The sequence below is a fragment of the Bombyx mori genome, chromosome 8 (genome assembly GCF_030269925.1).
Source record: "Bombyx mori chromosome 8, ASM3026992v2".
NCBI lineage: Eukaryota > Metazoa > Arthropoda > Insecta > Lepidoptera > Bombycidae > Bombyx > Bombyx mori.
This window is the reverse complement of record NC_085114.1, coordinates 10,058,539-10,086,426: the sequence shown is the minus strand read 5'-3', so window position 1 is coordinate 10,086,426 and position 27,888 is coordinate 10,058,539. Positions and strand designations below refer to the sequence as shown.

At 36.3% G+C, this 27,888-nt stretch overlaps 1 protein-coding gene and 2 long non-coding RNA genes across 4 annotated transcripts; 1 reads left to right on the top strand and 2 right to left on the bottom strand.

Annotated features, from left to right (window-relative positions):
• Nucleotides 1–1,539: 1,539 nt before the first annotated feature.
• Nucleotides 1,540–5,273, bottom strand: LOC134199268 (uncharacterized). The gene is made up of 2 exons (XR_009973686.1): nucleotides 4,125–5,273; nucleotides 1,540–3,355 (listed from the first exon to the last, which is right to left on the bottom strand). It is a non-coding gene; the product is annotated as an uncharacterized LOC134199268 (long non-coding RNA).
• On the top strand, nucleotides 3,531–8,943 carry LOC134199269 (uncharacterized). Of its 2 annotated transcripts, none has more exons than XR_009973688.1 (2): nucleotides 3,531–3,772; nucleotides 5,270–8,943. It is a non-coding gene; the product is annotated as an uncharacterized LOC134199269 (long non-coding RNA). The 2 variants fall into 2 exon arrangements; XR_009973687.1 differs by lacking the exon at nucleotides 3,531–3,772 and adding an exon at nucleotides 4,570–4,782.
• On the bottom strand, nucleotides 7,663–27,843 carry LOC101746920 (HEAT repeat-containing protein 6). The gene is made up of 16 exons (XM_012695477.4): nucleotides 27,511–27,843; nucleotides 27,175–27,423; nucleotides 26,197–26,457; nucleotides 25,582–25,791; nucleotides 25,010–25,294; nucleotides 20,776–20,987; nucleotides 20,005–20,234; nucleotides 18,743–19,041; nucleotides 18,031–18,238; nucleotides 17,334–17,497; nucleotides 16,076–16,198; nucleotides 15,235–15,359; nucleotides 14,211–14,298; nucleotides 12,188–12,412; nucleotides 11,165–11,380; nucleotides 7,663–9,852 (listed from the first exon to the last, which is right to left on the bottom strand). The coding sequence occupies exons 1-16, from the start codon at nucleotides 27,661–27,663 to the stop codon at nucleotides 9,595–9,597; spliced, it is 3,306 nt and encodes a 1,101-aa protein (XP_012550931.1). The 5' UTR covers nucleotides 27,664–27,843; the 3' UTR covers nucleotides 7,663–9,594.
• Nucleotides 27,844–27,888: the final 45 nt, after the last annotated feature.

Below are 27,888 nucleotides of genomic sequence, written 5' to 3'. Positions count from 1 at the left end.
AGCCGAAATACTATTGTTTCATAAACTTTTCTCAATATTCGGATTGTATTACCTGTCACATTACGAGTCATAAGCTGACACCGTTTTACTGTTCGAAGAAGCCAAGTGTTATGTCAACATGTCTCATATACAAAGAGGTCTCGTTTCAATTCTTAAATGTAATCATTGGCAGTATCGAATAGATGTATTGCATGTATTATATGTAGCATTTAGCAAAACAATAAAATAATTCAGTCTGAATCAAATAGTTTATTTAAAAAAAAATTCATTTTTCATTAAACAGAGTTAAAGTGAAATGTTAAAAAGAGTTCAATTGTAATATTGTCTGGGTTCGACATAATATTTTATTACTACACATTCACTTATACATCATAGTATTAAAATGATTTATCTTTATTTGTTCAGAATACAATCTCTTACGTTAAATTCATACACAAAAATTAGTAATATATGTAATAATATAAAAATGTAAATCTCTTAATTAGCTATTTTACTAAGTTTTTTCATAGTTAGATGAACGAGCTGATGGCTCGGCTGATGTTAAGTGATTACTGGAGATCACAGAGTGAATTACATTACCCTCTGAGACATAATGCAGAAGTCTGTTCAACATTTTGTGAAGGCTGCCTCGTTCCCTTGCAAATCGGAAGGCAAAATGCTTCGTGGTAGAAATGGACAAGATAGTTGTACCTGCCGGCTCACAATACGCTCAGCAACCAAGGAAAAAGAAAATTTGTGAATTTTGACGTTTAAATTTATTACACCATTTTATTCATTTATTTTGAAAGGCGTTTGTGGTCTTTTTTTTTTTTTTTTTTTTTTTTTTTATTGCCCTTGTAGGCAGACGAGCATACGGCCCACCTGATGGTGAGTGGTTACCGTCGCTCATGGACTTCAGCAATGCCAGGGGCAGAGCCAAGCCGCTGCTTACTGCTTAATACTCTCCATAAGCCTCGTTTGAAGAAGGACATGTCATAGCGCTCGGGAAACACCGTGGAGGGGAGCTCATTCCATAGCCGGATGGTGCGTGGCAAAAAAGATCTCTGGAAGCGTATTGTGGATGACCGCAGTGGCTCCAGGTAGTATGGATGAACTCTACTCCGGTGGCGGGAGTAGAGTTCATCCATACTACATGGTATATAGTATTATATATATATATTCATTATTATATATATATTAATGAATATATATATATAATATTATATATATATTCATTAATATATATATAATAATGAATATATATATAATATATGATTATATATATATTCATTAATATATATATAATATATAATATATTATATATATATTAATGAATATATATATAATCATATATTATATATATATTCATCCATACTACATACATACACATAACACATAACACATACCATGGTCACGTGTTATGTGTCTTTATTTTTCAATTAAACCCATATCTCCAACCGCTCTATACCTACTAGAACACGAAATCTCTTAGCTATTAGGCTACGGAATTTCGTCACCCACTACACAATTTACAAATAATAGCAAGATAAGTAAAAGGACTTGGTGTTTGTAAAAAAAAACCAAAGCATCTGCACCTACGAATTTATTATTGCCTTTGATTACTCTTAACGGTTAAATTCAAGCCAACCAATTTATGCCATTAATGCTGATGTTAAGTGAGAATTGGGCTTACACAAATATAGCAGCTTCTTGTCAATTACGCATTTCTGAACAAAACGAACGCCTGCGACGGAATAACTATGCGTATTGTAGATAACGAAAATGTATCATTGAATGTCACGTTTTGAGTCTTTTGAGAACATTCACGTGCTATCAAAGAGTAGGTAGGTACATATTTACAACAAGCGCTTGCTCTTGTTTCTAGAATGTTTTTTTTTTATTATTATTGAAAAGTATTAAGCCAAATAGGCATATATTTCTTAATAAATAAATCATTTCAATATAGAGCAGTCATATAAAAATAATTTAATAATAAAAAATTTAATAATTAATAATAAATAAATTAATAATAAAAAATATTAAGTGGTAGGTACCGGTTGAAAAAATCACGTGTTTTTATTAACATTAGCGTTTACTGCTATGCACGCCCAAAACAATAAAACTACACGTGGATCCGTGTAAAAATAAAATTTCCAACCTTTTTATTCGGGTATAGAGATAAAAAAGTTTTGATTTTTATCCCTTTTATCTCCAGCAATACCAAGGGCAAAACCATGCCGCGGACTACCGCTTAGGAACCTTGTGAATCCTCATTTGAAAGGCATCACAACGGATTACGCTAAACCGTAAAATTCTGTTTTAAAGAAATCACGCACACATTGATTGATATTTACGAATCACATCACGATATCGTGAATCACATTAACACAAAATATCCTTGATTTTCCATTTTACTTGGAAAAGTCTGTGAATTTCGTACTGGTTCTATAATTTGTCAGTTATTACCAGTTCACGAATGTCCTCACGAACAGAAGCAGTTTTCAGCGCGAATGTGTTAACTGACATTTAAATGGGAAACGTTCTGTATGAACTTTTCCATGAGCATCATATTTATTTATCGTGACATGATAATTTGAAGTTGATTGTCAATGTTGGTTAGAAAATGTTTCATTAATAGTAAACTGAGGATTTGGCCTTGCGTTCAGATGTCTATGGGTGGTAGTAACCACTGAATATCACGTGGGCCATTAGTTCGTAAACCAATTCAACGTATCACATGTAAAGTACGGAGATCTCACAACCTGATCAATTATGACGTGATCAGATTTGAGCCAGAACGGATTTTGAAGGCAATTACACAGGAAGAAAGTGTAGGCTTATCAGCCGATTAAAATCGATAAAGACTTTACTTAAAATAATCATATCCTCTCCCTTAAATTAAATAATAAATTTATGTATGTATATTTATATTTACAGTGCAAAAGGTCACTAAACTATTCTAATGTCAAAACGCCAATCAAGATGACACGGTGGAACATTTAAGCAAATTCGCAAGTAGATTACAAAAGTATTTTTCCAGAACTAAACAAATGTGGACACTTCTTATTTAAATAAAAAAAAAATGAGCGATAACCCCGCGCTCTTTGAAAAAGTTCCAAAGATTAAACATAACAGTTCATACAATATTTCCTTCAACGAATTTCTTGAACCGCTTCCAGTTTTCAAAGTTTTTATTGATTTTTAAATACGGTAATATTTTAGGGATATAGAGAAAATCGCATCGATATTATTTAAGGCTGGGAAAATATTGGCTGACACTTACGTAGTATGTGCAATTTTAAGTGAATCACACATCATAACTCGAAGCAGTTGTAATTTGTTTATCCAGTTTATCCAGCTTATATTGAAATATATTCTGTAAAAGTTAAATGTTTAATTTTATACGTCACATGCTTTAACTAAACTATTTAATGATCATACTTTTTTGGAGTTCTGTATAACTAAAGCATTATCAAGATACCAAAACGGCCACAAGCAGATTACATTTGTTTTTTTTTTACGAGAGGTCCGTCTCGCTGTTGATCAAAAACTCACTCTTGACTTAATGTAGTCCATAAGTCATTTGAATAATCAGTTACATCGATTCATGTTTGCTCCATTTCAACATACTTGTATGTAAATATCGATTGGTCAAAATTTGGAATTAAGATGCAAGAATAGAATAGGTATTCATATGAAATTGGAGAAATTGTGTCAAAGCTGTTGAAGACAAATTTAATTATGGGGCTATTTTTTGGAGGAAATCTTCTCCGGATTTTCGCCTAAGCAACAGGTAAGGTATATTGGAGCTAAGCCGACTAAATCTGCTTTCAGACTACACTATACTATAGTGCCATAGTATAGCAGCCTATACTTAGCCAATAATATATAGTACAGTACAGTGTGAACGTGTCCATAACAATGTATGGTGTGCGATATTGTCGTGCTATGTATGAGCTTTATACTATATGCTATTATATTATAGCGTAGTCTGAAAGCGGCTTAAAGGCTTTTTGTCGCTCAACAACCCGCGTATCAGTGCCTCAGAGCGCAACCGAGGAATACGTCGAGCAAGTGGACGCATTTGACGCTTGTTATGTTGTACCGTGCAGCCTTAGTGTCAGTATCGTCATCAATTTTCTTACCTGGTTTCAAGGACTGTTGGACATGTGGCAAGCCTACACTATTAAGCACTGTCCCATCATCCAAATAAAGCTGTAACCATGCATTTTGTAGAATATAGCAACGGTAGTACAAATGTAATTGAAACATCTAGTGTCAATGGGTTTCAAATGTTGTCTATGGACTACGGTACCTGTCTAATATCAGATATGTGAAATGAGGATATGCGAAAGAAGGGAATAGGGGAAGAGATGACGTATGATAGGCCCCAATGGAAAAAAAGGACCTTATCATGTGCCAACTTCACATAGCGGGATAAGAGCAAGAAGCTCGCTAACATCAGATGAAACACAAAAACTATTTCAATGAAACCATGTAATGGATTACTTATTAATAAAATTTTAAAAGTTTCCGGGATTCCTCCTGATATTATCAACGTTATAATAATATTTATTGCAAAGCCCGAATGAAGGTTTGTTATTCGAGACATTGGAGTTTTATCTTATCGTGCAATGGAAATGTTTGTTTGTCTGAAACTGTCTCCACGACTACTACTATTGATCTAAAAATAAGTTTGTATTAATTAAGAATACGCGATTAATTAAAAATGTCAATCATATCAGTAAGGTGAACATAGTGCGCTCGTTGTGCGTCAATACCCTCTCGACTCTCACTAATTGGGTAAAATTTATTTATTAATAGATAGTTTTCGGTCACGTGAAATTTTTATTTTCAATATAAAGTGGACCTTTTTGGACATTACTAATTTTATATGAATGTTGTGCTTTGTGGAATAAGGGATAAAAAAAACTGTAGGTTCAAACACTATCAAGAAGGTTCACATCTTCAGCTTTTTGATTCCAACAACTTATTTTTGTCCACTGAATGATTAACAGAAATGGCAGAATTTATTTATGACAAGAAATGAGATTTGTGAAACGTTTATACTTGAATAAATACAAGACGGAAAGTCATCAGAGAAAGTAACTCCACAATAATTTAAACATATGCTTAACGGTTTGGTTTATTTCAAATGTTTTCACATATATTTTGCGATTCCGTTCCGGTGGTAGATTCAGCGAAGCATTGCTCTTGCTAGAGCTAGTGTTAGATTAGGTTGATTTGTCTTCAGGCTATGCTTGACTTCTGCGATTCCACCATTTCGCAGAAGGAGGCGGCGGAACGGGAGAGGGAGAGCTCTTCTTCCATCTCGGTGCCGTGCAGCCGCCACCAAGCCGGGCGGTCGGAGGGGCCTCTGTGAGGAGGCAGACTCGTCCAAGTAATGGTCACAGGGCGACCTGGGGGGGTCGAAGTTGCGCCGAACGCTACCGTCACTCTAGCATGCCGTCACCGGGAGGATGGGACGGCGCATCGTCGACTCCAGTCCGCATTACCGTCGTCGTTTTCGTCGCCAAACATAATGTTAAAGAGCAACCCGGTCGGCGATGTATCATGTTCCGACTCAGCAGAACCAGCCGTTCTGACCCAGCGGGGTATACCAGGAGATTCGGCCCCCGGCCCGGAAAAAAAACAGATCATATATATTAAATATTAAGTGTATTATTTATCTATCAGCCGTAGTATATAGAGTTTCTATATGTAGTCTATAAAACTTGTAATGTGTTCCTTTTATAAAAGCTGTTATCTATATATTTAAATTATAAAAGTTAGGCTTCATTTTATCTTTCCTCATGATAGTCATGTTTTATTATTCATCACATATCTATTTTTCAGATAAGTAAAATCGATAGTATACGTGTAAGTCACGCGCTGATGAGACATTTCTTCGAAATGTGTCTGATTAATTGAAGAAACTCTAATTTTGAGATATTACGTTTGTGTCATTTAGTTTACCACAAAATGTCAAATTTCTTCTATTTTTGCCTTTCATAACTTCATTAATCTGTCTTCTCTCAAATACCAGTTACTAATGTAAGTACTCTTTGGGGTAATTCGTTATCTCTAGATCTATGTTACAAGTAGATACTAGGTACAATGATACATAGATAGCTAGACAGAAATCTACTGCAGTGTTTTTTTTTATTACTGTCGAAGCAGACCTTTGTGGTATGTTGTGTACATACCGGACCCTAACCAATGATACAGCCGGACGCGTAGGTACATCAAAACGCTTGACTTTTGCACAGGTCCGAAAGTCATATTGCCAGGGAACTTTGTTACTGGTGGTAGGACCTCTTGTGAGTCCGCACGGGTAGGTACCACCGCTCCGACTATTTCTGCCGTGAAGCAGTAATGCGTTTCGGTTTGAAGGGTGGAGCAGCCGTTGTAACTATACTGAAACCTTAGAACTTATATCTCAAGGTGTGTGGCGCCTTTACGTTGTAGATGTCTATGGGTTCCAGTAACCGCTTAACACCAGGTGGGCTGTGAGCTCGTCCACCCATCTAAGCAATAAAAATAAAAAAAACAAGTCCTTGTGCGAACTTTCTATCTATGTTTATAAGGCAAGGTTTTGGTTTAAAGAATTATGACAGCTGGGAGCAATATTGTAATATCCGTGTCTGACGGATGAAATGAGGAACTCTCGTGAAGATTTTGAATTTTACTAAAACACTAATAAAACTAATAATAATTTACACTAAAACATAAAAGCTTTAACCCTAATCTAGACCCCACGCAAATGATAATACGTTAGCCCTTATCAGTTACATGTTTACCAAATTATCAATGGGAAAAGAAGCTTTAGATAAGCCAATCGATTTTTTGATGTACATAATTTATACGGAGTACGATGCATTGGATCGGGACGTTTTGTAACAATTATCGTAACGTTATTTTTGTAATATGTATGTATCCTAAATAATATGATTTATGACATAAATAGTATTTTGAATATTGAAACATAGAAATATTAAAACATTTTTGAATATTGAAATATAAAAAAACAAAAATATAAAAAAAACATAACAGTGCGTTTCCAAAGATCTTTTTTGCCACGTACCATCCGGCTTTGGAATGAACTCCCCTCCACGGTGTTTTCCGAGCGCTATGACATGTCCTTCTTCAAACGAGGCTTGCGGAGAGTACTTTATGGTAGGCAGCGGCTTGGCTCTGCCCCTGGCATTGCTGACGTCCATGAGCGACGGTAACCACTTACCATCAGGTGGGCCGTACGCTCGTCTGCCTACAAAGGCAATAAAAAATAAAAAAAATAAAAATGGTGAAGCAATAGCTTTAAATGTTGTTTCTCTTTATACAGCAACTCAATTTGTGCTATAGTTTAACTGGGCTTAACTTTATTTGGATGTGAATAAAATAATACATTATATGTATACTAATGCATGTGATTTTTTTTTCTTCTAAAAAGTAATAAAAATAACTAAATAGATTTATCAGCTTCACAAATTTCAACCTCTGTATTATTTATTGGGCCTCGATGTAAGGCAAATGTTGTGTTCTTGGATTAAAAATTAACATGGCGTTTTTTTTTAGTTGTTTCTCATAAGTAAAAACGAACATGACTTCACGCATTCCGTTTATCTTTAAAAAACAAACTGAAATAAATAAATTTGTTTATTGATGAGGAAGAAAACACGAGAATAGTAGGTATAAAACGTTTATTTCATATAAATATTATGTATATAACAGAATTTCTCTAATTAGACTTTATTACATAAGCAATTTTATATGATATAGTAAACAATTTTACGTGCTTTAGATAAGTCGCGCCACATTCAACAATAATTTTTACTTACTGATCATTAAATTTCTTACTATATTTGTACTACAACAATAAAGTAGAAAGTCAACCGTAGTCTCATTGTTTCCCGACATCACAATTTGAAGCCGTACGGGTAGGTTATTGAACCCGCACTGGTAGGTACCACTACCCCGCCTACTTCTGCCGTGAAGTGGGAATGTATTTCAGTTTGAAGGGTCTGGGACAGCCGTTGTACTGAGACTTATAACTCATGTCTCAAGGTCAGTTGGCGGCATTTACGTTGTTTTTATCTTTTTTTATTGCCTAGATGGGTGGACGAGTTCACAGCCCACCTGGTGTTAAGTGGTTACTGGGGCCCATAGGCATCTACAACGTAAATGCGCCACCCACCTTGAGATATGAGTTCTAAGGTCTCAGTATAGTTAGTTACAACGGCTGCCCCACCCTTCAAACCGAAACGCATTACTGCTTCACAGCAGAAATAGGTGGGTTGGTGGTACCTACTCATGCGGACTCACAAGAGGTCCTACCACCAGTTAAAATGAGAGTAAATGGGCAAATATCTACGGGTTCCCTCTGGTAACTACATAACACTAGGCGGGCCGTGATCTTGTCCACTTATAATAAGAGCAAGAAAAAAAACATTAGCAATATAGAAGTATTGCTTGAAATCGATTAAAGGCACTTTCCTTGTTTCACTACAATTTTTAAATCAATTATTTACCAAATCGATCATATTCATTAATAATCGCTCAGTACATTTGTACATTGAAACATGCAATATTAAACGAAGAACTAAATGTTACTAAATTAAAATTGTTTAGTTTTGAAGGTTGAACATTAAACCTATTAACAAGTACGGGTCAAATTGACCGTTTTCAAATTTATGTACTTTTTTAAACTATATAAGTACATCAAAATACCGTTGTGAAACTATAAAACAATTCGTAGAATATGCTTAAAATATTTGCTGCACTATTTACTTAAGGTATTTTTTTAATCTTTTCCAAGAAAAAACACATACATGATCTTTATTGAATAATAAAATCGACCGCTTTATGAATTTCGGGTCGAAGTTACTGAACGCAGTAGGAAGGAATACGTATACAAGAACTATCGGTAGGTTTAGTGTTAAAAAACGTAAAGTGGTAATAAAATTATTTAATTTTGTATTTACAAAAAAATAATTTTAATTAGATGAGGAAGTTTTTTTTATTGCCTTGTGGGGGGACGAGCTCACGGCCTACCTGGTGTTAAGTGGTTACCGCAGCCCATAGACATCTACAACGTAAATGCTGCCACCCACCTTGAGACATGAGTTCTAAGTCTCAGTTTTAACAGTACAACGGCTGCCCCACCCTTCAAACCGAAACGCATTACTGCTTGACGGCAGAAATAGGCAGGGCGGTGGACCTACGGCGGACCTATCCGCGCGGACTCACAAGACGTCCTACCAACAGTATTTTATAACACTACTAGCTGTACACGCCCGCTTCGCTGCGCATTTAAAATTAACATTATTATTTATTGTCATTATTATTAGGGAGTCCAACACTCATATAAATATTAGCCTATCCATTAATTGCATGTATTTTCTACATGAATACCAAGTTTCAAGTCAATCGGATGCAAGGTTCAGTAGTCATAACGGAACATCCGTAAAAACCACTGTAGATTTATATATTAGTATAGATTAAACGCAGATATTACTGTAGATTAGTGTTCGATCGGTTTCCCTAAAAGCGAGACGCGTCATCCACTCCAATCTACCTTTCCTTACAGTGTAAGAAACAAATACACTTTCGGATAAATCAAAAATCGAATATAAATATATCTTGTAGTAAACTCAACGACTGTGATTGCGCTTCATTCGAAGCGACCAGATCAACGGTGACATATTTAGCGGCTTGCAGTATGCGGAGGCACGAAGCGTTCTCCGGCGGTAAACGCTGAAATACCTGCGTGAAGACTGCTTTAGCGCAGTCGTAGTGAAACACCAGGTGATCTAAGATATCGGTTAGGTCCGATGGCGTGAGCTGGCAACATAAGTGAGCTAGTGTCACGCAGAGCTGAAAATTAAACCAATCATACCAGTAGGTATTATATTAGGTATTAAAATAAATAATAAAATAAAGAAATATTTACTAACAATCACACCACGTTAACTGGTCCCGTGATAAGTTCGTAAAGAACTTGTGTTACAGGTACCAGATAACGGAAATAAATGTAAGATTTTTATTATACACATACATATATTTAAGACACATCCATAACCCTGGAAAAGACATTTATATTTATCATACAAATACCTTCCCTTGGCGGGATTCGAACCCGCGACCCTCTTGTGTAGTGACCATGTCACTTACCACTACACCAGACGGCCGTTGATTATATTACGTATTATATTAAGTATTATATTAGGTATGATATTAAGTATTATATTAAGTATTATATTAGATATTATATTAGGTGTGATATAGGCATTATAAACATATTTTTTCCTGCGGGAAATCGAGGAGCGAAGTTTAATTTTCTTAAAGTTGCTTCATTTAGAGAGAAGGATAGAGAGAGAATACACTTTATTGCACACCAAAACACAATTTACATTAAAAAACAGTCAAAAAGCAGATAGATTTGTAAAAAAGGCGGTCTTATCGCCAAAAGCGATCTCTTCCAGAAAATTTTTTAATGTAGAGAAATTCTGGAAAATATAAAAATATAGCAAATATGTTGCGGTGTACTATTGACAATACGTTATTATAGAAAAAATATACATACAATGAATAGATATATATACCGTTTACATAAAATATTAAATTGTAACTATTTGATATATATACCAATATACATACTTACATACTATTATACTTACATACATGTGGGATGGTATGGCGAAATCTAGTGGATATGTATTTAGTTAAACAACAAAACCTTTTATTTTTTCAAAAAATACTAGTCGTGACATCGTTATCTCAATCTTATATCTGTCATTTATATTTTCTTATTTTAAAATAAAATTAGTGTGCCAGTGTGAATTGACCAAAAATTACCGATCTTCCCACTTACATAATTATAATAAATCAACAGTATGGAAAGGTTTACTGGTGGTAGGACCTCTTGTGAGTCTGCGCGGGTAGGTACCACCACCCTGCCTATTTCTGCCGTGAAGCAGTAATGCGTTTCGGTTTGAAGGGTGGGGCAGCCGTTGTAACTATACTTGAGACCTTAGAACTTATGTCTCAAGGTAGGTGGCGCATTTACATTGTAGATGTCTATGGGCTCCAGTAACCACTTAACAACAGGTGGGCTGTGAGCTCGTCCACCCATCTAAGCAATAAAAAAAAGGAATTTAATGAGCGATAAAAAAATTACTTGTCTCACCTGTTCAACGAGGTTATCTTTGTGTTTGTATTCAGTGAAATCGTCGACGTTAACAGCGTTCTCCATGGCGGCCATGACGCCTCGCCAAATCGGCGCGAAGTTCGCCGCGTACGATATTCGCGAGCGCGGCGCCCGTAACGCGACCGCCGCGTTTATACGAACCTTGAGATTCTTGCACTCTTTTGTTAGTTTACATAGATTCGAGAACACCTCACTCTGCAAATAAATCTTTGCTGTATTTAGCTTCCAAACATTTCTGAAGTGATAACGTCTTAAAAATCGATTAACACGGCTCCACGCAAGTTTTTTTTTTCCTACCTAAGCTGATAGCCTTGAGAGGCTATTTCAGCGTAACCTTAACTAGTAGTTGAGCTCACGGGGTCAATCTTGACGACGTTGCTAACACGAACCCTAGCAAGAGCCATGCTTCGCGAATCTACCACCAGATCGGAAACGCGACCCACTGAAAAGATCCGGTGAGAAGCTCAGTGGGCTGTGTCTGTGGGTTAATTTACTCAATTACTGTAAGCGACGGGTTCGACGAGAACAATGACCGGCCACGCACGAAAACTGTTACGTTCCGCCTGAGCGTGCAAACTAGAGCGCAGAAAAAGCGATAGAGAGGCACGACGGTAGGCAGCGGCTTGGCTCTGCCCCTGGCATTGCTGAAGTTCATGGGCGACGGTAACCACTCACCATCACGTCATACGGCCCACCCGGCTCGTCTGCCTACAATGGGCAATAAAATAAAAAAAACTATCGGCCTAAGCGTTGGTTTGTGAGACATTTATTTCAATTCTCGCATGACATCAGAGCTAGCAGTTCGAATAGTTCTGTTACTGACGTTACCACGTAAAACTACCGTCCGTAAACCGACTTTACAGACAACATTTTTTTTGTTTTTTTTTGTCATTATGTAAATGGACGATCTCACGGTAGGGAGTAGTGAGCCCGCAATGTAAATCTAAATTGCGGAATAAATCTCTGGACATTAAATATGTTCCTAAGTGCTATTATAAATACCTGCCATCCATTGAAACAGGTGAAGAGATTCTCGTTCTTCATTGCATTCCCCAGCGCGTAACAAGCATTCCAGCGGACCTTCATGTTCGCGACCTTGCAAGCGCAGTCCAATAGCTTCCCTATTGCTACTTCGCATAAGGTCTTTAGTTGCGGATTCCGATGTAAATTATCGCTCTTTATCAAACGTAAGAGGTTTCCAAGGGCACGTGTCGCACTCTGCTTGACCTGCGTTGCATTATAAGGGTTCATGGTTTACGTATTTTTCTTACTTTTCTCTGAAGTCGTCGTGGCCTAAAGGATAAGACGCCCGGTAGATTCGTATCGAACGATGCGGCTGTAACGGTGTTCAAATTACACAGATACCAATTTTTTCTAATTAACACACACAGAACACATGTTCACGATTGATTTCCACGGTGAAGGAGTAACATCGTGTAATAAAAATCAAACCGACAAAAAATTATAATTTGCGTAATTACTGGTGGTAGGACCTTTTGTGAGTCCGCACGAGTAGGTACCACCGCCCCGCCTATTTCTGCCGCGAAACAGTAATGCGTTTCGGTTTGAAGGGCGAGGCAGTTGTTGTAATAAAAAACTGACATTAAGACTTCACGCCTTACTGTGGGCTCCGGCAATCACTTAACGTCAGTGAGGTCCTGAACTGGTCTAGCCGGCTAGTCCTATGAATGTCTTAGTGTTAAATTTTCATGTAATGTTATTTTATTATTATTTTCTTTCTTGTAGTATCATACAATGAACCGCTTATATTTACCAATGCATACAGTCGGTACCTGTAATTGTGTTAGAATTTAGTGTGAGATGAACGTATATGTTACTTGTAATGTTCTGTGCTGATGTATAACATGTTGGTAACCAATAAATAAAATAAAAAAATTAAATAAAATGACGGAAACATCCCAAATTATCAAGAACAGTCATTATTAAAGTTTCAGACTCGATCGAATAAAAGACCCCTGATCGCATGCATTATAAACAAACACACATACAGCCTCTCCTCTAAATTTTTCTCTCTATCTTTCGTACTATTTATATTGCTAATGTTAATAACTTCGACGACCTACCAACAACAGTACAAAGTTACAACAGAAACAAATGTATTTATTTTAGGGATCCGAAATCAAATCAAATCGAATCAAAAAAATTTTATTCAACATAAATGAGAGTACATACTTATTGAACGTCAAAAGAACTACCGCCAATTCACAAGAACTAGCCTCCGTCCTGAGAAGAATTGGCAAGAAACTCAGCGGGCATGTCTTTTTTTTTTGAATATTAGATTAGTTGTTAGGCTAGTTACACAGTTAAACTACAGGGATGAAGAAAGGCAATCATTTGCTCCTTTAAATTCCATTACACTTACACCTTATTTGAACGTCCATCTAAATATATAAATCTTCAATATATTCACCGTGACCTAATATACTGGATCAATAACATTATGCCACGCGCCAAAACATCAGAGAACGCGTGCAAATGATAAAATGACAAATACTATTATATAGATAAACTATGACCCTACGGATTCTGTCTTTGACGCTCTGTCAAAATAATAACGTATTAGACGTCTGCGCTATGTTTAATTTTTTTAGCGAATAAAGATTATAGAAATAACAGATCAGATAGATAGATGTCTATGGACTCCGGTAACCCCTTAACACTAGGTGGGCCGTGAGCTCGTTCACCCACCGAAGCAATAAAAAAAGAACTACCCGTAGAGCAAAAGTCGATTGAAATTCTAGAAATTTCGAATAATCGATATGTTTCTCCGAACCGAGAAAGGATATCTCGATTACCTGAGAACACAGACCATACAGCATTGAGACACGTGATGAAATCTCAATTATAATATAGAGCGCAATGGACACGATCGTGATACCCACTTTTTCTATCTCACAATCATCCCTACCCACGGGTCATACGGCGCAGAGAACCCTCAAGCTTCTTCACAATCTACTATTGTCCGCACTAGATCGGATTTGCAAAAATAATTGTTTACTTTTACCTTATCATTATCTACGGCGCAATGTATGCTGACCTCGAGCAGCCGGACCAGCAGGTCATCGTCGACTTCGTCAGCATCCGGTTCGTGCCTGTTAAAACAGATTAATGTACAAAACAGATCCTACTGTATCAATGCAACTGGTCAGAGGCGGTTAAAATAAGTGTCTGTTTGTGTATACTTTAAAATCGCATTTTCACTTTGCTTTACAGATACTGAACAATTTCGAACGACTTAATAATAATTTGTATCAGTGGTCTATTTATTAGAGATATCCTATTACAAGGACTATAATAATATATTGATTTTAATAATGCTATTCACAAAATCCCGAAACGATAAGATTTTTTTTTATTTCTTGGATGGGTGGACGTGCCACAGCCCGTCTGGCGTTAAGTGCTTACCGGAGCTCATAGACATCTACAATGTAAATGCCGCCACCCACTTCGAGACATGCGTTGCAACATCTCAGTATTTACACTACAACTGCTGTCCCACCCTTCATACCGAAACGCATTACTGGTTCACGGTAGAACTAGGCAGAGCTACCTTCCCCTAGGAAAAGTATTATAGTTTTGCATGTTCCTACGAAGCTAACAGATGTTTCAGGTACAATAGCCGTTATTCCAATGCAATAGAGATCAAAACTCCACTTCTCAATTCAAGCAAATGTATGCTGCAGTTGTCTATGTACTATGATAAATTCTCTAACAGTATCCGAACCGTTATTATGATAACAAAGAACCCACTGGTGGTAGGACCTTACTGGTGGTAGGACCTCTTTTGAGTCCGCGCTGATGGGTACCACCACCCCGCCTATTTCTGCCGTGAAGCAGTAATGCGTTTCGGTTTGAAGGGTGAGGCAGCCGTTATAATTGTACTTGAGACCTTAGAATTTATATGTCAAGGTGGGTGGCGCATTTACGTTTTAGAGGTCTATTGGCTCCGGTAACCACTTAACACTAAGTGGGCTATGAGCTCGTCCACCCATCTAAGCAATAAAAAATAAATAAAAAACCCAACTTACAAGTTTAGCACGAGAGCGTCACTTAGATTACCCAAAGCCCAAGCTGCCTTCGCTCTGACCACTAAAGTCGGCTCCAACAACGCCCTGAGGATGTTCTCGCCGCAGTCGCTTACGAAGTGTATGTCCTAAAACCAATCGAGTTATTTACAGCGGAAAAAACATATCTGTGTCGTTCGTTCAATTGTTTTAACAGTGAAATGTTCGCAACGATTTTGGTAATTAAATTACTGGCTGTTATGTCGGTCTAGAACATTCTCTTTCTGGTAATTATAGATACAGACGACTAAGGGATTATCTGGAGAACGGATGGAAGTATTATCTCTGCTGAAGGACAAGACGGAATACAATGTTATTGATGATGATGTCAAAGGCAGAGCTAAGTGGAGGAGTAGCATAAGGAAAGCTGACCCCACTACCATGTAGGATAAATAGAGAAGAGAGAGAGAAAATGGAAGCATTCTCTTATTGTATCAACATCAGCAGACTGCGATCGCCTACCAGTATTTACTGGTGGTAGCACGTATTGTGACCCTGTGTAGGTACCACTACTGGCCTAATGCTGCCGCGAACCAGTTACGTCAGCTGTTATATAATAATTGAGACATCCACCTCAAGTCTCAAAACAAATGGCGGCATTCATTATATGATGTCTATGAACACTATTAAACAACTTAAACCAAACGGGTAGTGGACTTGTTCACCCATCTGACGCAAAATACAATTTTAAAATACCTACTAATCCGTTCTAAAAAAACAAAACAATTGATCGTAGCCTTTTTTCTAATTAACCTCTACAAAGTTACCGAATTTCAAGGTTTAGTTGAAGGACAGGGTCACTGACCTCTCTTAATGTCTTGAACATAACCGCCATGGCCAAGGCGCGTACTGCCGCGGCTCGGACCGACGCCTCTTCGTCGCTGCACGATCCCACCAGTAAAGCGCAGCACAGCAGTTGAAAACGTCTCTGCATAAAACATATTGGTAATCTATATATGGTTCTATGGAACCGGCAAACGTAGTGTAGGACGCCCTCCTGCTAGATGGAGCGACGACCTGCGCAGGGCAGCTAGCAGTGACTGGATGCTCATTCGCGAAGCAGATGCTCTTGAGTTGTTAGGTTTCCTTCGAAGGCGCTCGGGCAGCTGTTAGCAAATCCCACCCCTCCTAGCTGAACCTTTGCTCGCCCACCTGTCCTGGTGAAACTGGAAAGGCCTCCGGGCTACCAGTAATACTTCAATCATAAAAAAAAATGTCGATGCGTAAAACAGAAGATCGGGTTCAGTGGCGAGCTTTGGGGGAGGGCTATGTCCAGCAGTGATATGTTTCTCAATCGTGTCACTCTTGACAGAGTGGTCATATCTCCCTGCTCGACATCATCTTGGACTCAGTTGAGGGAAGTCCAACGCTGGTTTTAGTTTGGTCCATCCACCGGCGAGTCGATGTGAGTATGTTCTTAAAGACTCTGGAGCGACTGGATCAAATTTGATCAAATTTTCAGATTAGGTTAGCGGGATCTTCTGAAGTTAAATCGAAGATCGGCCAGAAAAGCGGAAACGTATTTGGCTAACGTTAAGTAAATTGTTATCATACGTCATGAATATCAATCAGCAAAGTAAAATTAATTATTACAAGTTTAGCGGTAGACAGCGGCTTGGCTCTGCCCTTGACATTGCTGACATTCATGAGCGATAGTAATCACTCACTATCAGGTAGGTCGTATTAAGGTCTGCATAAAAAGTTAAAAAAAGTGTGTGTCTGTGCAAGTCACACACGATAGAAGTGAAACTTATTTATATATAAATAAGATATAGATATACTGACTATCCTACTACACAGGAGCATACATATAGGCAATGTTTAGTAGACGATAGTGAGGATGTTACGAAGAGTCGCACAAAGAGGAGACCGAGAACGTCTAATGTGTTCTATCTCATTCTCTCGCCGGCTGAATCCTATACATTTATGTGTTTGTGTCTCTATGGACTTATTTTTTCGTTTCATCGAGTTTGAAATCACAATTCCAAAGAAGGTTCACTTAAAAAAAATTTTTTTTTCGACTACCGACATACAAAGACATACAATGCAATGTTCAATCGTACCGGCAACTCCTTGAAGGATTTCTCCCCGATGTTCGCTATACAATCGCAAGCGACCGCCTTCGCCGGGGAATTCTCGTTCGATTGCAGCACATTCGACAATGGAGTTATCAGTTTCTCCCACATTTGCACGCAGTGGGTCAAGGGTGGAGCTTGATCCGTTTGCTCTGTGAGTCATAATTTAAAATGCAATTACTGACTTTTCTCCGGATTTAATACACCTAACGGGCGTTCAATCTGATGTAAAGCGATTACCAATAAACGTAGACATCGCAACGTGAATGCCACCACCCACTTTGAGACATGAGGTCGAAATTTCGGTTGTATTGTATAAAGGCTATCCCACATAACTTCTTTGCGACAAGAATATGCTGGATGTCGTATCTTTTTTTTTAAATGTTGGTATCGACCCATGTGAGATTAGAATACCTACGAACTATACCACTTTATTAAATACCACCAGAATAATAATGACACCAGAAAGTTTATAAGATATGCGAGCTCATTTTTTTATCACTTAATGGTATTCCTTAATCGTGAATACAACATGTGTGTAGACAAATACCTCAAAATGTTTATTTAAAAAAATACCATTTCATTTTGTAATCGCGTGACTTTATCGAGTGCGTTACCCGCGTTAGACTTTTCAATACAAATAAATATTTAAATGATTTAAATACGTGTGCCTTTCGCACGTTACCTAATTTCTGGACGGCATCACCAATTACGCTGACCGTCTTGGCTGCGTGCACAACCACGTCTTGGTGCTCGTGCTGCAACATCTCACAGAGGACGTCTCCAAGTAACAGCATATGAGGGTGAAGTAACTCCTGTAGATGATGGAATGCTATGGCCGAGAGTACTTGAAGAGATTCTAGTATTACCGGTATATTTGCAGGTTTACATCTCTGGAAGAGTTCACAAGAGCCATATCATTTTATGAATTCTGAAAAATGTTTTCTATTATTTGAAATAGATGAATTAGCAGCCAAAGTGATATTAAATGCTTGTGACATAAGGTCAAACTCATACATATTGTCCAACGGCTATCAAATTTATCAACGAGAAACGCATTACTGCTTCACGGTAGAAATAGGCAGTGATACTTTTAGGATCACCCCGATACCGTGATCCCGTTAGAACGGAGAGTCCTAAAAAGGCTTGGATGAGCTGTGTGAAAGAGGACACGCGAAAGAAGGGCGTCAGTGCAGAGATGAATAGAAATTAATGGAAAAAGAGGACATGCTGCGGTAACCCCACATAATGAGATAAGAGCAAGAAGGTTGATTGATACCTACTCATGCAATGTTATACGTAACTTCCCACTAAAATATTACATTATGTATATTTGTATACATTTCTTTAATAATATTAAACTGTTTTTTAAAGAAAGAAAAAACAATATAAAATACCTTTACTTCTGGTCCCCTGAACAACCATCCAATTTTATGGAAGCAGATATCTAAGATCCAGCTTCTGAAATACGTAGACTTTTCCTTCGTCACACTAAAATCTTCGAAAGGTTCATCATCCGAATATCCCTCTTCAAAATCACCGCATTCTTCTAAATCATCAGTTATAGATATCTGATTTTGAGGACTGTTTTGAAAAGCCGTATCTTTTTCTATGGATTTTAATACCTCCTCTACTTTTGGCTCGACTGAGAGGACGCATCCCATTGTTATCAGCGCACCCACCTGCAGGGTTATATCTGACAAACGAACATTTTCTTTTATTAATCGACGTTGTTCTATGATTCAATACTAAGGCACTTTCACTTATAAGCCCAGTAGCGACTCGCACACAATTATATAATATGAAACAAATACAAATAGCATATTTTTTTCAGTCATACGAAATCGCCACGAGAAGAATCCATAGATTCTTGTCTGTGGCGTTAAGATGCCCATATAAAAATGCTAATGAGATCCTCTCAGACCGACTCGCGACGTTCGATGACCTAGAGAAAGCAGGGTTGCTGGCCGATACATTACAAACCCAGTGTACGCCCAATACTCAATCCGCGGACCCTGTTCATCTAGAATTAGTAGACAGGGAGGTCGAACTCAGAGCGTCATTGCCACCCTTGGACGCATTGTTACCGGTCACGTAAGTTAAAGACCTAATCAAAGTCCTACGTCCTCGCAAGGCTCTCGGTTCCAACGGTATATCTAACCGCATTATTAAGCTTCTACCCGCCTAACTCATCGTGATGTTGGCATCTATTTTCAATGCCGCTATGACGCTATGAAATTTAAATCTACTGATCTACGTGCATGATACGCGACGTTCCAACTTTAAAATGTTAATCGCTACGTCATTTCACTTTTTGATATTATGTGTATTAAAAAAAACAATGATACCCTATCATTCATTTTGACTGACTCGGTGGTGTAGTAGTTAGGGGCCCTGACTATTACACATCAGGCAAACATCATGTGATAACGTTCACAAGTCATTTGTTCCCACTTATTTATTTATTTAATATTCATTTTGTGATATCTGTGGGTTCCGGTAGCCATTTTAGACCTTATGGGCCGTCAGCTTGTTCACCCATTTACGCAGTAAATAACAACTGCTGCGACATACAAAATTGTATTAACATTAAACATTTGAAAAAAGAAACACGCTATTACGTAGCGTAGGTAATTTGAAGGACAATTAAGCAACTCACCTCGATGAATCAAAAACTTCCTTGTTGATTTAACTAAGTCCCCTATGAGACCATTCTTCATCTTATGATAGGGCGTGGCCTGAACCAAAGCGGCACAGCACTTCAGAGCTACAATAATCACGGCGTGACTCCTTTCGATGTCCAGGATCGAGGTAAGAACTTTGTGCATGCAAACAATTACGTAACCAAGCGACACCGAGAACGGTATGAATGATGTTGTCTCTCTCTTGCTGAAACATAAATCAAACTTACAACCGTCAACTGTATACATCAGCATTGATGACAGAGCGTTCTGAGTTCGCCTTTTTTTTGGTCAGGAGGAAATCGCCGGACTTCCGCACTCCACTAGGGATGGAGGGTGGAGCATGTCCGAGTCGAATTGACTAAAACCTCCTGTCGCTCAACAAGCCACGTCCGAACCTCGCATGAGACAGAACTCATTGAAAGGCAAAGGGGGGAAAGCGAAGCTTTTAGTGCGGAGCACATCTCTCCCATCACCCTCCCCCTCTGAGTTCGCCTAGGTGGAGTTTCCGCAAATCATATAAATAAACGTTATTCCAATGTTCACATGGTCTTCAATCCTGGTGTCTTAAGATCTGTGTTTATGTCTTTGGTAATCAATTGTTAAATTCAAAATTAGCAAAGACAGTATATTTAATCACATCATTCTTTTTCGATGTTATCATTTGATATCAATCGTCTTCGTTTTCGGAAACAGTTCAATTAAGGGGTTCATATTTATGAGTATGTTTATAATGAGTATAAGAATACCTTGTTTCGGCTTGAGACAAGTAAATCCTAGATCCAGATAGCAACGCTAGTATTACACTCAGAACACTAGAACGGCTACTGGCTATAGGATCAGTTACGGCGCAAAAAGCAAGGGTCTTCTTTGCAGAATCTCCAGAAGACCAGTTCAGAGGATCTGGAGAATCGGGTAACAAGGCCCACCAATATCCAAAGATTTCTTTCTTTTCTTTTACCTGCAATTGCCCAACTTTAACATTATTATGAATGGCAACATGTACCCTATAAGGACAAATCTTGTAGATAAAATAGTAAATAGTAATAGAAACTAAGTTTTTAAATTCAACTGGACAGCGGCCTAGATGTGCTTCTAGCATTGCTTGTGCCCATGGGCGGCGGTAAAAACTTGGCAACCACGGGCTGCTAATCAAACAATCATCAAAAAAGGAAGCTTTTATGAATCTCCTGACCAAAAACTAACTATTAAAAAATTATGTTAATCTCTTGCTTCATTGTGACGTGAAAGAAGAACAATAAACAAACAAACACACTTTCACATCTATAATATTTAAGCTAGAATATGCTGTAATAGGCTGTTGCTGTGGCAGAAATAGATAGGATAAATTCACACAATATCCATATTTGAGCATTGGAAGATTAAGTTATCCAAAATCAGGCTGACATATCAAATCAAATCAAATCAAATCAAATCAAATCAAAAAAATTTTATTCAACATAAATGAAAGTACATACTTGTTGAACGTCAAAAGAACTACCGCCAATTCACAAGAACTAGCCTCCGTCCTGAGAAGAATTGGCAAGAAACTCAGCGGGCATGTCTTTTTTTTTTACATATAAAATTATTATTTATTTATTTTTTAATATTTTTTTTTTTTAAATATGAATTTTTTACACTGAGTATTATAACGTAACAATTACTACAATATTGAAATGCCTGGAGCGAGCAACTCATTCCCACTTTGTGCAATCTTCTAGATAATCATTGACTTTATAGTAAGCTTTATTGCACAGATGTTCTTTAATAGTTTTCTTAAACCTATGTATATGTAGGTTCTGAACATCATGTGGGATTTTGTTGTACAGGCGCACAGACAAACACCCGAATGAATTTCGTATCTTATGTAACCTACTCATCGGCACAACAAGCTTGTGTTTGTTCCTAGTATTTCTATTATGTATGTCCGACTGTTTAGGAAACTCCTCAATATGTTTACGAACATACATCAAATTTTCAAAAATGTACTGGGATGGCATAGTGAGAACTTTAATTTCTTTAAATTTCTCCCTCAGGGATTCCCTTGAGTGCATGTTATAAATAGCACGTATAGCTCTTTTCTGCAGAATAAATATCATTTCTACATCGGTCGCATTGCCCCATAGCAAAATGCCATAGGACATGACACTGTGGAAGTAACTAAAGTAAACTAAACGAGCCGTGTCCGCGTTTGTTAACATTCTAATTTTTTTTACTGCGTATGCTGCAGAGCTGAGCTTACTCGCCAATTTATGAATATGAGGTCCCCACTGCAGTTTGGAGTCCACTGTTATACCAAGAAATACGGTTGACTCAACAAGCTCCAATGATTCCTCAGAAACAATTACATCACTATCCACTTGTCTCACATTTAAAGATGGTTTAATACATTTTAAAGTAAATTTAATACATTTAGTTTTCTTACTATTCAATAATAGGTTATTGATACGGAACCAATGAACCACACACGAAATCGCATCATTCACTTCGTCATAGACTTGTAGTTGTCGTTTAATTTTAAATAATAAAGATGTATCATCTGCGAATAATACGACCTCGTGTCGGGACTCAATAAAACTAGGTAAATCGTTTATATATATTAGAAATAAAAAAGGACCCAAAATGGAACCCTGAGGTACACCCATTTTCAACAAGGTGCCTGAAGATCTATTACCTTTCACATCTACTGTTTGTATCCGTCCTGATAAATAGGAAGTAATAAGTTCCAATGCACCATCCCTAATACCATAGTGATGTAGTTTCCTCACCAATGTTTCATGTTCAACACAGTCAAATGCTTTGGATAAGTCACAGAAAATTCCAAGACAATCATGCGATTCCTCCCAAGATTTAAAAATATTTTTGACTAGATAAGCACCTGCATCAGTTGTAGAGCGACCCCTGGTAAACCCGAATTGTTTATTATGAAGCAGGTTATTTGAATTAAAATGTTCTAAAAGTTGGGTCAAAATAATTTTTTCAAAAATTTTACTCAACGTAGGGAGTACTGAAATAGGTCTATAGTTAGAGGGGTCATCAGTACTACCAGATTTAAAAAGAGGAATCACTTTACTATGTTTCATTAAGTCAGGAAATACACCACACCTAATACAGTCATTAAAAATACTAACAAGATGAGGAGCAATAATGTCTATTACAGACTTCAAAATCTTTACTGATATTCCCCACAAGTCAGCTGTATTTTTTACATTAAGGCTATTAAAACTTTTTATTATACTGCTTGAATTAATTTCCTTAAATTTAAAAATTTCATTACATTTGTTGACATGTTTATGCAATAATATTTCAGCTGCTGTGGGGGATGAATTTAGAGAAGTGGTAGTTGAAACTGGAATGTCAGAGAAAAACTTTTCAAAAGCATTAGCCACATCTTCATGACTAGTTACCAATTTATCATCTATTTTTAATGAGAATTCTTGGTGGCTATTTCTGACTTTTCCACTTTCTCTACCAATGATGTTCCAAGTCATCTTTATCTTGTCAGGGGCATTTTTTATTAAATCACTTAAATGTAAAGATTTTGCCGCTAAACAAACTCTTCTAAATAGTTTTGAATAGTTCCTGACATATTGATGAAATGTTTCATCATTATTATAAGCTTTTTCAGAGTACAGATCATATAACTTTTTTCTACTTTTGTACACTCCGGTGGTGGCCCACTCGCTGAACACTGTTTTGTTTTTTAATGTTACAGTTTTAGGAATAAATATATCAGTAAAGACCAAATTAATTCTCTGAAACATATTCTGGTATGACAAATTTGGGTTTTTGTTATAAATAATTTCTGAATGTTCTTGCTTAATATTATTTCTAAACTTCTCAATTCGTTCTTTATTAATAGGAACAATCACAAGAGTATTTTTATCTTTAGGATTCATATTAGATTCAAAAGACAGAAATTGTCCACTATGGTCTGATGTTAACTGATTAATAATTGTTTTGTTAGTCGGTGTTACATTTGTAAATATGTTATCTAAACATGTTGCCGATGTGGTCGTTGTCCTAGTAGGCTCTAAAAACAAGTTTGGGAGGTTATATGACTTTAACAGTGTTCTGAATCTAATAGTGGTATTTGTGTTTTCTAAAAGATTAATATTAAAATCACCACATACCAAAATTTGTTTATCAGAGACAGAAAGCTTTAGCAATACATTTTCCAAAATATTTTCAAAAGAATCATATAACGCATCAGGTCTGTAGACGCAGACAACGATGAGGTGCTCAAGCTCAACACAGGAAATTTCAATAATTCTCTCAACAGAGAGGGCCACTACATCCTTTCGTTCCTTACATTTCAAACATTTACTAACGAGAATCAGTGAGCCACCGCGAATAGCGTTCTCTCTGCAGAAGGAACTTGACAACTGGTGATTATTAAAATTAAACAATAATTCATAGTTTCTAAACCAGTGCTCAGTGACACAGAATACATTAATATTATGCATATTTAAAAACATTTCAATTTCTAGCTCTTTACCCATCATCCCTTGTAAATTTTGATGCACCAAATTGAATATGTTAATAATTGAAACGTTAACGTCTTTTGATGGGTATAATCTAGTTGTTGTATTAATTGATTTGTAATTGCAAGAGTGTGACTCCTTTGTCTTACTAATTAATTTAAATTGGAAGCAGATTCCAAAGTCTTATAACATGTCATATTTTTTTCCTGCTCAATAGAAGCAGGTATTTTTTTAGCTAAATTTATAGCTAGGAAATTGTGTATAAAATAGTGTAGCGATGTTGCTACTTGTCTAAAATTTTTATTCGTTAATTTAAATATTTCATTTTTTGATGTCCTTAAATATCTAAATTTTATTATATTATTTAAGTCTATTAATTTAAATGCATATTTTTTGGATGTCAAGATGCAGTTATTATTGTCAAAAGCATTATAAACTGCATTATTAATATTAAATCTAATACAGAAACAAGGATATAGAAATGCAATTAGAATCTTACCTTTATTAGGACTAAAAGTAAATTTGAAGCACTCTGTCTCACTCTAGCTTTTAAAGCAATTAATTTTGCCTCCCTGCTGTTCTCAACATCTGATATGTCTGAATCACTGGTCAATACCCAGGCATGTTTAGTTTTCTGTGGCTCTAAGTAATTCTGACTTGCTGGCTTGTAGGCAGAATTGTTTTCGAAATTGTCAACGTCTTTTAATAAACTTCTATCAGAGGTAGGTATCTCTTTCTTAAGGCTTTCTATTGCATTGTTTCGCTGTTTCCTTATTTTTTGTTTCTGAAAATTTTAATTTTATTGTAATTAGGTGATATTTTAAAACATAATTGATGGTGGTGACCTAACAAAAATGTCAAAGGTATGAAGCTACTTTATATTAATAGAATATCTTATTACTCACTTATTACTTGGTAGTGTTAGAATTAATATCAAAAGAAGACACTAAAATAACTAGCCTCATCTCTCACAGTATCTATATTCATATATTTTAGGATATAAAAGATTAGTTTATGGAAAGTCATTACAAGTGTTTCATTAATATTTTCCTTTAAAAATAATGAAGTTACCTTCCCACCCTTACTTGGTGGTTTGTGTGGTACAGGTGCCATGGCTACAGTTTGCTGAGAAGGCATAATCTTCTCAGGTTTATTACCTTGATCTACAAGTCCAAAAAGAACGAAATAATGACAGATCCCTATTATTTCTGGCAATGGAATTATCACATTCTGATCACTGAAGTATAACTGCGCCAGTATCCTTAATGCTGATACAACAGCCTGTAAGTTATAATAAGTTTTAAATAAATATGCTGTTTGGGACCTCTTCTTAACATTCTAAAAATATAGTCACCACGATTCATAGGATAGTTAAGCGTTAACTACTGTATGAATGGGTCAGGGCTTAATTTTAGGTCAGAGTTGGTATCTTTGTCAAATATATTTGGTATTTGAGCTCTAGATGTCCTTGTTTCTGTTTTGAATGTCTAATATATTCACATATTTAGATTTGTTGTTAGGTAATAAAAACAAATGTTAGAAAACAAAAGCAAATGGCTATTTGACAGTTGTTTCAATTTTAAACGGAAAATGTTATGCTTTAGTTCATTAACTTTTAATTATTACAATGACATACAAACATCAGGTATTGCATTGTTCTGAACTTAAGTAATAGAATGAACATACCTTACAGTACAAAAATTCATCAGTTTTCTTATTATGACCTTTCATTAAAAACTTCATTGCTATTTGTGACATTTTCTCTTTGGCTTCCAATGAAAGACCATGGCTTGTCTCTAACGTTTTGTCATCATAAGCCGATATTAAGCACATCATACATTTAAAAGCAACCAAACATATTTGGAGTGAGTTTGGAGTGCTGAGATATTTGTCATCATGTACTAAGTGTATTAAAACACCTCTACTGCCAATTAAGGCATCTGTAAACTAATAATATTATTTATGTCATCATTAGATATCATCATGCTATAAATTAGATCATAATAATTTGTAAATTGTAAGGTTGTTTTTTTGTTAACATGTTGAAGGCAAAAACAGGGAATCAGTAATTTTTATCAACTTGAGATCTTCATTCTAAAATATATAATATGGGATAATTTGCACGGAAGATCAAAATTAGCGACTTTTACTGTCCAGTTTAGATGTCTAGTCTAGTTTGAGATATTTTTAAAGGCTATAATCTTGATAAAACTACAAGTTTCTATTGGATTTGAAAACCAAGGCATTCAGTTCAGCTCAAGGGCCACAGCGCTCACGTCCTTATGCCTTTTGTTCGATAGCTGCAATCTGTGGCTTATAGGAAATGTTCATGTACGTATTAAAAATATTTTGTTTTCTGTACTGTATATGTATAAAATAATTATAAATAAAATAAATTTACAGTTTATATCACATTGGTTACTTTTTCATTCGAATTTATGACATGACATATCCACATGCCACACCTCAAAGTTTTAATATTGTGATAGTGTTATAGTATTACTTTTTTCTTGATGTTATTATTACTTTGAACACAGAATCAACTTACAGTATGGTACAGGTTTCATTTTGAGCTTTCATGATCATAGTCAGATGACCCAAGCTAAAATAATTTCTAATTATGAATAAATTAAGGTATAATATTTAAAAGCAATATTTTCAAACCTTCTGACCCACTTGCGGATTGTATTGCAGAATACACTGTAAATTATGCAAAATATCTGGCACTACTATCTCAGAAATATGCTTCAAGCACTCAATGTGCCAGGCAACTACATTTGATAAATTATCAGCACTAAATTGAAGGTTTTGTTTCACGATCATGCTTTTCATAAGATGAGATGCTTTTGTTGCTAAAAAGTCTTTCGTTGGCTTTATATTTACACAAAGGGCTGTCACTAATGTTGTGGCGTCCTGGAAACATTAATAAAGAATTTGGTAAGCACAGCTGCTTTCGGTTCTGTTCGTGATAACAGGTTAAATTGTATATGACATACTTACATGTTTTCTAACAAATATCTCAGCTTTGAACGGTTTAGAATTGAGTTCATCAATAAGTTGATTAATTTTCTCTTTATTGTAATTTTTTAAATAAAGTAAATTACACAGTTCTCCACACAGCCGTGAGTAATTTTCAGATAAATTATTTTCCATTTTATATAATTTATTTTACCTTTGGATCTTAAGGCAACATTGAGTCACTTAATTTTATTCCCTAATTATTATTTTTCTCATAATTTATCATATATCATGTCTTATTTTTATCCATTGGTCTTTATTTGTTTTCTAATTTCTAATTTTCAAATATTTGGATTTTTTGACAATTATAATGTCAACTGTCATTGTCAGTAAAAATCATTCGAAAAGAAACAAGGCCAC

Coding starts and splice junctions, on each gene's coding strand:
- LOC101746920 (XM_012695477.4), bottom strand. CDS start 27,663: ATGGAAAATAATTTATCTGAAAATTACTCACGGCTGTGTGGAGAACTG. Junction 25,792..26,196: donor ATGAATTTTTGTACTGTAAG/GTATGTTCATTC, acceptor TATAACTTACAG/GCTGTTGTATCAGCATTAAG. Junction 9,853..11,164: donor AAGATAACCTCGTTGAACAG/GTGAGACAAGTA, acceptor TTTAATTTTCAG/CTCTGCGTGACACTAGCTCA.